The 11,561-nt window shown below is 46.6% G+C and overlaps 1 protein-coding gene across 1 annotated transcript in view; it reads right to left on the reverse strand.

The window, feature by feature from the left end:
• myo6a (myosin VIa) overlaps nt 1-11,561 on the reverse strand; it is a 128,293-nt gene that overhangs the window by 78,724 nt on the left and 38,008 nt on the right. The window contains 3 exon segments of the mRNA XM_065963580.1: nt 3,061-3,130; nt 3,132-3,242; nt 11,201-11,281. Coding sequence (XP_065819652.1) covers nt 3,061-3,130; nt 3,132-3,242; nt 11,201-11,281 — 262 coding nt within the window.

The raw sequence follows: 11,561 nt of genomic DNA on the forward strand, positions 1-11,561 counted from the left end.
GAATGTTAAGTTAAATCCTTTTTTTAGTTACCATTTTGTTTTGTGCCTTTTGCACTATTTAGAATTTATTACTGTAAATATTATTTTATCTTATTTTACCTTATTTTGGTTGTATTGCACCGTGGGACGGATTCCACTGTATGTCTGGCATATTTTGAAACTGACAGTAAAGTTGACTTTGACTTTGATAAATCTCTTCCTATTCTTATTGTTTATATTTGAAGTGCTTCTTTATGTATCTGTTCTTATATTGTTTTATTTGCTTTGATAACCTGCTGCTGTAACACTACAACTTCCCAGTCTGGGATCAATAAATTCACTCTATTCTATTCTGTTCTATGTGGGTACAAGACACGATCTGTAGGAGGCTAAAATACGGGAGAATATCAAACGTTTGGAAAACAGCGGCAGTGACGTTGAACGTGATTTTCAACTAGAAACGCTCGGAGCGGCCGCACAAAGGAGGCGGAGCTGCTAGGCGGCTGCTTTCCTTTCAAACGCTCTCTACTCATTAAAAACAAGTGAAGAAAGACGCTGGCGCTCAGTAAAAAACGCTAGGTGGACACGGGGCCCGTCTCCTCATGTGTTTCTGAGATGTTCAAGAGTTTGAGGTTTAAAAGAATTATCCTCTAAACTCTCGACCGGCACACCGGGCATGAGATCAATGCACACAGTCGATAGCCGCTGAAAGTTAAGCTAAGCTAATATCCGATATCGATGTGTGTGGACTGAAGGCAGAGCCTGAGGAAGGAAACGCTCGATGTCCACATTAGACCAGAGTCCAGGATTCTTCAGACCCTAACTCCCACTTAATTAAACTTCATTACCTCACGCCTGTGCTGATGGATTTAGGAAACGAGTCGAGTCCCGAGGAGACAAAGACAGAAGTTCACTGGTTTACGAGAAGACGTCGCTTCAGACCAGCTTGATGAAACCAATCCACCGCCAGCAGGTCAGGATCCAGCTTTTTCAAATGAAATCTACACAACCAGAAACATTTTTCGTTTTTCGTCTTCCAAGTACTTTGGCACTCCGTCCCGCTGAAGGGGGCGTGTTCTGTTTTGTTTTTAATGAATGCTTTGTGAAAGAGGGGCAGATATTATACGATTAGTCTTCTTTCTGCTGCTTTTCATTCAAAATTTGAGATTTTATTGTTTTTTTAAATGAAATAAAATGTACAAATAAAATAAATAAATAAAATAAATAAGAAGAAGCAGCAGTCTGGTCTTGTTTTCAAAACCCTGGAGGACAGCTACAGACTACAGGTGATATCACACCTCCACCTCACTCCCCCACTTCCCCCTCAGGACGGGGGTACAGCGCCCCGAGGCTTAAACAAGTTCTTTAAACCCTAAAGGAGCCACAGACGAGTCTTTGGAGAACACCTTACAGATCTTACAGCTTCTATCTTTCTCTCGATCTTGTCTTTCCGATCACGTCTCCTCCTGGACACTGATTGATTTTTCTGACAGGTCAGTTCATCACGTCTGTATCATCCCTGTATGGCAGCTTCATCAGAAGGTTTTCTGCCTCTCGGTGTGTTAAACCTCTCCTGGCTGCTCCAAGCTCGCTGAATTCACCTTTAAAGAAGCCGAGATCTAAAAACTGCATACAAACATGGCCGCCCTCGTCTGACTGAACACATTCTTCTCACTCGCTGTAAAACACGCCCCCCCCCCCCCCCCCCCCCCCTCTGAGAGAACCAGGGCATTTAATAGGCGCCCTGCTGCGCCCCCCTCCCTCCCCCCTGCTGAGGCAGAAAACGACGGGGAGGAGCCGCGAGGCGAGCCGGAGGAACTTCACTGAGAAAGTTTAAAAAAGAGGAGTAGATTTTTATGGAAGCCGAGTTCTCCCTCGAGGGTTTTTAGACTCAAACCGCTGTGAAGGCTGGAGGAGGAGGAGGAGGAGGGAGGAGGAGGAGGAGGAGGGAGAGGAGGGAGGAGGAGGAGGAAGAGGAGGAGGAGCAGGAGGAGGAGGGGGAGGAGGAGGGAGGAGGAGGAGAAGGAGGAGGAGGGGGAGGAGGAGGAGGAGGAGGAGGAGGGAGGAGGAGGAGGAGGAGGAGAGGAGGAGCGCCCGATCACAGGACGTGCTGCTCGCCAAACGACTGATTTTAATAATCACAGCATGAATTCATTTTGATCACAGCTTTCATGAATGTAATCTAACAGACGTTTTGAGTCCTGATTCTTTTGGTTTTTTTAATCTCTAATAAAAGACAGAAGGTGACACCCGGCCTGACTCCGCCCCCCTCCCCTCCCTGTGTTATAAAACCATTCGTCTTTGACCACGATGAGTCGCAGGCTGATGCTGAATATTACAGCCATCAATCACAGCGCCGGGTCTTGAGGGATGAGATCAGAACGGCAGCTCGCTCCGTTCAGGACTCAAAGCGGTGTCGTTTAGGAGCCGGAGAGACGGAGAGATGGATGGCTTCTGATACGGAGCGAATGCAATCATAGAGCGCCGCAGGGCCGGCGAGCGGTTAGAGCCGATGATAAACCTTCTCCACCATCGCACCCCTGGTCTCCGAGTTTAAGTGGGTACAGGGAGGGCGCGTGGAGGGAGATAAATACTCAAACCCTTATTGTGAAAATACTATTCTGAAAACTTTAAATCTAAAGTTTAAAATATAAAAGAAAAGACAGGAAACGCAGATTAAGGCTCAAGAATAACGTCAGAAATGCTTTTTTTAATTATTATTATTATTTTAATCTTTTTCTTTTTTTTTTTCTTTAACAGTATGCTTAACCTGACTATCTATATCCTCCTCCTCCTCTTCCTCCTCCTCCTCCTCCTCCTCTTCCTCCTCCTCTTCCTCCTCCTCTCTTCCTCCTCCTCCTCCTCGTAGGATATATCTATATATTTCAGGAGTTTTTCTGCAGGTGTGAAAGCTCTTAAACGGTCTCAGGAGAAGGGGTTGGATTCTCTACCTGAGCCGGAGCCCGACTCGGCCCGCAGCCTGAACCCGGGGTCAGAACTTGATCTTTGGTACCTTGGTTGTAACCATGACTTGACATTTTTTTAGTTAAACTTGTCCAGGTGAATGTCTCTGCAGCTCACCTGACGTGCTCCCAGCCTCCTCGAAGTCGATGTTCCCGAGGTGCAGCACGCCGGCCACCACCCGGAACAGGGTCCAGCTTCTCCGTGTCGTCCAGGCCGATCTTCTTCATGGCCACGGACATCCTGTTGAAGTCGCCCTGGTCGTCCAGCAGCGGGTCCTTCAGGGGGCCGCACTTCATGTGCTGAGGGAACCAGAGGACAGACGCAGTTACATTTCTGGTTATTTTTATTAACTGTTTCTTCAACAATCCTTCAGCCTACACGCTGATTTTGTGCTGTTTTTAAAACGTGTTTGCGATCGGCGTGGCCTTGACACGTTTTCTGTCCCTCCTCTGTCTCTTTGCTAACAGCTAACCTTGGCTCCTTTCTTTCTCTGCTGTCTCCCTGTTTTGTGAGCTTCTCCTCACAGTGTCAAACAGGTCATGGTAAAGATTCTGATTTCTTAGCTTTGTTAAAATCAGGCCGACTTTAAGCTCTCAGTCATTCTTGGGAGTCTTTTCTTTCTCTTTCCCATTCAGAGACTGAAACCTCACACACACGTCTCTCTTTATTTTCCTGTTTATTCTGAACAGAGACTTAAACATCTCAGCAGAGATGTTGAGTAACCCTCTCCAGATATGTCACAGTCTGACGATATCCGCAGGCTAAACGTGATCGAATTAAACACCAAAATGAATTCTCTCCTGCTTAGTCAGTTCCGCTTTTCTAATCAGGTTCTCATTGGATTTTCATTTGGCCTCCTCATGGCGGCTCGTGAAGTCGAACAGAGTAAATCAACAGCAGGAAAGGTAACAGGAGGAATCAGACAAACACTTTGGAGCTGCAGCTTGGAGACAGAAATAAAAGTGACATCTAGACTCCGATAAGAGACAGAAAGAAAGAAAGAAAGAGAGAGAAGAGAGAGAGAGAGAGAAAGAGAGAGAGAGAAAGAGAGAGAGAAAGAGAGAGGGAGAAAGAGAGAGATAGAAAGAGAGAGAGAAGAGAGAGAGAGGGAGAAAGAGAGATAGAAAGAGAAAGAGAGAGAGAGAGAAAGAGAGAGAGAGAGAAAGAGAGAGGGGAGAGAGCGAGAGAGAGAGAGAGAGAGCGAGAGAGAGAGAGCGAGAGAGAGGGAGAAAGAGAGAGAAAGAGAGAGAGAGAGAGAGAGAGAGAGAGAAAGAGAAAGACAGAGAGAGAGCGAGAGAGAGAAGAGAAAGAGAGAGAGAGAGAAAGAGAGAGGGAGAGAGCGAGAGAGAGAGAGAGAAAGAGAGAGAGATAGAAAGAGAGAGAGAGAGAGAGCGAGAGCGAGAGAGAGAGACAGAGAGAGAGAGAGAGAGAGAGAGAGAGAGAGAGAGAGGGATGACATGCAGGAAAGGCGCTGTTCCTTTCTGACGCTGCTTCGACAGTCTGACAGTCATCGAGGTCGATTCCCTGAAACGTTCCAGGAGGAAACAGACTTTGGGAGATGTTTGATTCTCTTGATTGACACTTAGTGCCATTTTATTTTTGCGCTGTAAAAAACAATGACGACCAATGGGTTCAAATCTGACCTCTGCCCTTTGCTGCATGTCCCCCCCCCCCTCCTCCCAACACTTCCCGTCTTCAGCCGCCCTCTCTAATACACTCTGCTGCGTTTAAATTCCTGCTGGTCGTTCAGGTTTAAAGGACATAAAGCACGGCAGACACTAAAGGAAATAACATCACTGATAACACCCGCTAGTGGACCCAGTTTCTCAGAGTTCTTGAAGTTCAGAGGAAGGTATTCTGCAGTCGGACTCTGAATCAATAAACACTAAACGTGTTTCTCTTGCCCCCCTCAGGCACTTCTAACCTTTACAAATGAAGCACAACAACAACAGCTTTCCCTTAAAGTGAACTTTTCAAATACATGTAGAAGTATCGATGTGATGCTGCGGAGTACAGCTGTAATGTAGACTCACCAAAAACAAGACTTCAACCTGATTCAAACATTCAATCTTAAAATGAGTCTTTAGAGCGCTTTACTTTTCTGATCAGCGTTTTCTTTGTTCTTGTACAGAAGATGGCCGCTGTAACATCGAACCCTTTGAGATTTATACCTCAGCACTGTGACATCCCAAAACACTTGGAGAGTCGACCAATCAACGGGTTGCAGAGTGTATAGCTCCGCCCTTTATCAGATTTGTACACTTAGCTCCTCCATTTATGGTCGGATTGGTACGCTTAGCTCCTCCCTTTATGGTCGGATTGGTACGCTTAGCTCCTCCCTTTATGGTCGGATTTGTACGCTTAGCTCCTCCCTTTATGGTCGGATTGGTACGCTTAGCTCCTCCCTTTATGTCGGATTGGTACGCTTAGCTCCACCCTTTATGGTCGGATTGGTACGTTTAGCTCCACCCTTTATGGTCGGATTGGTACACTTAGCTCCTCCCTTTATGGTCAGATTGGTACGCTTAGCTCCTCCCTTTATGGTCAGATTGGTACGCTTAGCTCCTCCCTTTATGGTCAGATTGGTACGCTTTATGGTCAGATTGGTACGCTTAGCTCCTCTCTTTATGGTCATATTGGTACACTTAGCTCCTCCCTTTATGGTCGGATTGGTACACTTAGCTCCGCCCTTTATGGTCAGATTGGTACACTCAGCTCCTCCCTTTATGGTCGGATTGGTACACTTAGCTCCTCCCTTTATGGTCAGATTGGTACCCTTAGCTCCTCCCTTTATGGTCGGATTGGTACGCAGAAAGGCCAACATTTAAAATATAAGTTTCCCTTACAAAGTGAAAGCAGGGTTCTTTTCTCTAGTCATACATTTTGAGCAGTTCAGGCGCCAACTCCTCCCTCCTTGTGAGAGTTGAGTTTTGGCACAAAAGCGGAGGATTGTTTGCAAATTAGATTTCAGACGAGCTTGTGCAGACTGATTCTCTGAAGAAATAATGAAAAAAAAAAGAAGGGGATTTTAGAAAAGCAAACTCTGCAAATTGCCAAACTTATTTCTAATATCCAACTCTTTGTGAGCGTCGAGCCTCTCATTCAAACGCAGAGAGCTGCAGAGGCTCTGACAAAGGATGTGGAATCAATCAGTGTCTGAGGACCTGCAGCCTGTTTACCATTTGTTTGTTTGTTTGTTTGTTTGTGGAGCTTTCCAAAGAGGATTAATTACTGGTTGTTACTCTTCTGAATGTCTCCACAGCTGAGCAACTTTTCAATTCCACCTCTCATGTTCGTGTAAGGTATGAGAGAAAGCGGAGCTCTGCAGACTTCAGTGGTGTTTCTTCTTCTTTTAAACTTTCTGTAACTCTTCTGTCTCTGGATGTTTAATACTGTTTATTTACAGGTTTTAATCTATTCATTAGTCATGGAAGGCCATCTTGAAGACGTAGTGTAGGTGCAGATCTGCTCGTGTTTTGACTCTTTAATGAGCAGAAAGGAAGTTTCTGAATCAGGAAGTGCAGAAGACAGTGGATAAATAAGAGCAGAGAGCTGCACGGTCTATATCTCAAAGTTAACCAGCCTGTGGAGAGAGGCCACTAGGACTGATCCCAGAGTCCCATTTCAATCTCCTGAACCACCGAGTGAAATCTGCTCCTTCAACTTCCTCATTGAGGAGCACTTTTCTGCTTCTTCTTCTTTTAATTTCAGAGCTTTGACTCTGTTTTTACTCCAGAGAGGAGCCGCAGAAGACGTTAAGATTCTCTGCCAAATCAGCGTGAAGTTAAAATGCCTTTGGAAAACTAAAAAAAAAAAAAACACTCAGATGGTTGAAGGGGAAGAAACGGCACGTTCACTACGATGCATATCAATACTGTGTGTTTTAAAAACGAACCAGTCTCCATTAATTTAAGGATTGAAGATAATGAAAAGTAATGGAGCTTTGCAAAAATAAAGCTCTGCAGTCACATTGTTGATCCAAAGAGAGAGAGAGAGAACAACGGTCTGAACTCCACTCATAAGTTAGTTTCCAATGTTTTTTCTGCAATTTAGACAGTGTGCAGGAGTTTGCCTGCAAATGTTGGTGATCAAAAACAAGAAATTCCCCACTATCGGGTACCTGGGGTTTGTTTTTTTTTGTTGCCATGGTAACATAGTAGTTTGTTGGAAGAGGTGGTGCCCCATGCTATGCTCTGAGAAAACGCAGCCTGTGGGCAACCTCCGGTCTTTAAAAATGACGCCGATGTGGAAATGTAAAATCCTGCAGTTCCTGGAGTGTCCACTAGAGGCTGGCTGCAGAAGCACAGGAAGTCACATACACACCCATTCTAAACAGCCTGTTTTTACAGCAGAGATGAACATGTTTACAGCCTGTTCAAAAAACCAAATAGGTGTGATTAGCTCATGTCTGGATGGACACACACTGTACGGGGGGGTGAAAGTTTTGATGACTCATCAGTTTTGATTTGATGAAGGATAAGAGTTATTCACAATAAGGCGTGTAGCTGACCTGATTGACAGGTGGGCGCGGTGTAACGGTTTGTCAGGAGGTTTAAAACCCGCCTCAGCTCCAGCTCTCAGCCTGTCGTTAGGTTGACTGAAAGTTAGACTGAGACAGCATTTCCAGCATGGAGACCGCCATCGATGGGACTCTAGCACCCCCTGCAGGAACAGCCGGGTGACATTCACTCATGCTTCAAAAATCAGATTTACAGTCTGTGTGTTGACGGCCGAGGGGGCACGGACACCCAACGGAGCGGAGCTGACACTCTGGGTTGACAGTTCTTTGTTGTAAACGAACATCTTCACTTAAAACAACAACTTTTATTTCTTTCTGCTGGTCGTCTCAAACTGGATATTAGTCATCATTGAAGCTTATCGTGCTACATTTTTCACTTCATGCACAAACAGAAGGAGGAAGGTGCAGCTTTGCTCATGTTGATCTGATTCCTCTGCAGATGAAGACGCTTCACGTGTGAATTCACAGAATAAAAACATCTTTTAAAAAAACAAGTGAAAACTCTTTTACAAAAAAGCAATCAGTGGACTCCCCGTTTCAGAGAAAGTGACTGACTTAATTAAGAATCCATATTGATTGGATTTATGAGTCTCAGAAGACTTTTCCTCCATTAATCCGGCGTCCTCGGCGGGGGGGACTGTCCGTGTTCCTCTTAATGTGTATAATAATTAATAACGCTGCACTGCGGGCGCCGCCACATACACCCACAGTAATGGAATACTTGTGCATAATTAATCAAAAAGGCTGAAGGCGGGGAGGAAGGAGCTCATTTCACACGATGAGCTTTCTCTTATTAATGCAGAGCCGCGGACCGTCTTTGTTGGCGGCGCTCGGGCTCTCAGCCAGCCTGCTAATTAAAGCGTTAGCAGCTGAACTTGTGCAGCAGATTACGGAGGCGGTTTACCGAGAGGACTTTCAGCACACAAACACAACGAGGGCTAATGAAATATCTGAGAGGCTGTTGTGTGCTCGGGGCTCGTTTTCTTTTCAAGTGTGTGCGGAGCTGCAAAACCTTCATAATCGTCCTCGTGTATTCAGACGGCGTTCTGCGATTCTCTGACAGCGTTCTGTTCACCTCAGGAGCTACAGGTCGGAGCGCACGCTCTTATTTTTGCAAAATCATGTCGAGTAGCGACTTCTCAAAATCGGTCTTGAGACCACTTTTTGAAGGTCTGGGTATTGCTCGGTCTTGTCTCTGACTCAGACTGGTCGGACTCCGGATTCTAAATCGAGACCGGTCAAGACCTCCACTAAGAGGATATTTTTCCACATCAGTCGTGCGTAGTTTGATTTTTATCCCCGGTTACGGCCGCAAACCTTCCTGGGGTTTAGGGTCTAAGTGAGGGACACGCCCCCCTAAACACAAGATGAGAATTTATCAGGGATAATTATGGTCTTGGTCTTGGTCTTGGTCTTGGTCTCGTTCCCTAAATGTCTTGATCCTTGGTCTTGGTCCTGCCTTGGTCTTGTCTTGGTCTCGTTCCCTAAATGTCTTGGTCTTGTTTTGTCCTCGGTCTAGTCCTGCCTTGGTCTTGGTCTTGGTCTTAGTCTTGGTCTTGGTCTTGTCTTGGTCTCGTCCTGCCTCTGTCTTGGTCTTGACTTGGTCTCATCCCTAAATGTCTTGGTCTGTTTTGTCTCGGTCTAGTCCTGCCTTGGTCTTGGTCTTGGTCTTGGTCCTGCCTTGGTCTTGACTTGGTCTCATTCCCTAAATGTCTTGGTCTTGTTTTGTCTCGGTCTAGTCCTGCCTTGGTCTTGGTCTTGGTCTTGGTCCTGCCTTGGTCTTGTCTTGGTCTCGTTCCCTAAATGTCTTGGTCTTGGTCTTGCTTTGTCTCGGTCCTAGTCCTGCCTTGGTCTTGTCTTGGTCTTGGTCTTGGTCTTGGTCTTGGTCTTGGTCTTGGTCTTGCCTTGGTCTTGTCTTGTCTCGGTCTCGTCCTGCCTCTGTCTTGGTCTTGACTTGGTCTCATTCCCTAAATGTCTTGGTCTTGGTCTTGACTTGGACTTGCCCTCCCTTGGCCTTGTCTTGGTCTTGGTCTGGATCCCTAAACGTGTTGGTCTCACCCTGCCTTGGTCTTGTCTTGCCTTGGTCTGGTCTTGCCTTTGGTCTGGTCCTGCCGTGGTCTTGTCTTGTCTCGGTCTGGTCTTGCCTTGGTCTGGTCCTGCCTTGGTCTTGTCTTGTCTCGGTCTCGTCTTGTCTGGTCTGGTCCTGCCTTGGTCTTGTCTTGTCTCGGTCTCGTCTTGCCTTGGTCTGGTCCTGCCTTGTCTTGTCTTGTCTCGGTCTCGTCTTGTCTTGGTCTGGTCCTGCCTTTGTCATTGTCTTGTCTCGGTCTCGTCTTGTCTCGGTCTCGTCTTGCCTTGGTCTTGTCTTGTCTCAGTCTCGTCTTGCCTCGGTCTGGTCCTGCCTTTGGTCTTGTCTTGTCTCGGTCTCGTCTTGCCTTGGTCTTGTCTTGTCTCGGTCTCGTCTTGCCTTGGTCTGGTCCTGCCTTGGTCTTGTCTTGTCTCGGTCTTTTCTTGTCTCGGTCTCGTCTTGCCTTGGTCTTGTCTTGTCTCGGTCTCGTCCCTAAATGTCTTGGTCTTGACTTGGTTTGCCCTCCCTTGGTCTTGTCTTGTCTCGGTCTTGTCTTGACTTGGTCTCGTTCCATAAATGTCTTGGTCTTGGTCTTGACTTGGTTTGCCCTCCCTTGGTCTTGTCTTGGTCTTGGTCTGGATCCCTAAATGTCTTGGTCTTGGCTGATCTCACCCTGCCTTGGTCTTGGCCTTGTCTTGGTCTTGGTCTGGATCCCTAAACGTGTTGGTCTCACCCCTGCCTTGGTCTTGTCTTGCCTTGGTCTGGTCTTGCCTTGGTCTGGTCCTGCCTTGGTCTTGTCTTGTCTCGGTCTGGTCTTGCCTTGGTCTGGTCCTGCCTTGGTCTTGTCTTGTCTCGGTCTCGTCTTGTCTTGGTCTGGTCCTGCCTTGGTCTTGTCTTGTCTCGGTCTCGTCTTGCCTGGTCTGTCCTGCCTTGGTCTTGTCTTGTCTCGGTCTCGTCTTGTCTTGGTCTGGTCCTGCCTTGGTCTTGTCTTGTCTCGGTCTCGTCTTGTCTCGGTCTCGTCTTGCCTTGGTCTTGTCTTGTCTCGGTCTCGTCTTGCCTCGGTTCTTGGTCCTTGCCTTGGTCTTGTCTTGTCTCGGTCTCGTCTTGCCTTGGTCTTGTCTTGTCTCGGTCTCGTCTTGCCTTGGTCTGGTCCTAGCCTTGGTCTTGTCTTGTCTCGGTCTTTTCTTGTCTCGGTCTCGTCTTGCCTTGGCTTGTCTTGTCTCGGTCTCGTTCCCTAAATGTCTTGGTCTTGACTTGGTTTGCCCTCCCTGGTCTTGTCTTGTCTCGGTCTTGTCTTGACTTGGTCTCGTTCCCTAAATGTCTTGGTCTTGGTCTTGACTTGGTTTTGCCCTCCTTGGTCTTGTCTTGGTCTTGGTCTGGATCCCTAAATGTCTTGGTCTTGGCTGATCTCACCCTGCCTTGGTCTTGGTCTTGTCGTGGTCGGATCCCTAAATGTCTTGGTCTCCCTGGCCTTGGTGTAGGTCATTACTCGGTCTCTATCCCTAAGTGTCTTGGTCTCGGTCTCGATTTCGCCCCACCTTGGTCTTGGTCTTGACTTGGTCTGGATCCCTAAATGTCTTGGTCTGGTCTCGGTCTGGGAGCACCCCTCTCAGGTATGTCTTGAGCTCTGAGACTTTCAGAAACTATAAAGACCAACAGGAGTGGAACTGTACCTCTTTGCTCTTGCGGTTCTGTAGGATCTGTTTGTCCGTTTCTTTGGAGGCGAAGAAGCGAGTGCATCCTCTGTTCAGGTACTGAAACGAAAACAGAAAACAAAAAGACAACATGAGAAACAGAAAACAAAGAAGACAACATGGAGAAACAGAAAACAAAGAAGACAACATGAGAAACAGAAAACAAAGAAACATGAGAAAACCACAAAACAAAGAAGACAACATGAGAAACACAAAACAAAGAAACATGAGAAAACACAAAACAAAGAAGACAACATGAGAAACACAAAACAAGAAACATGAGAAACACAAAACAAAGAAGACAACATGAGAAACACAAAACAAAGAAGACAACATGAGA

This window comes from Labrus bergylta, chromosome 15 (genome assembly GCF_963930695.1).
Source record: "Labrus bergylta chromosome 15, fLabBer1.1, whole genome shotgun sequence".
Lineage (NCBI taxonomy): Eukaryota > Metazoa > Chordata > Actinopteri > Labriformes > Labridae > Labrus > Labrus bergylta.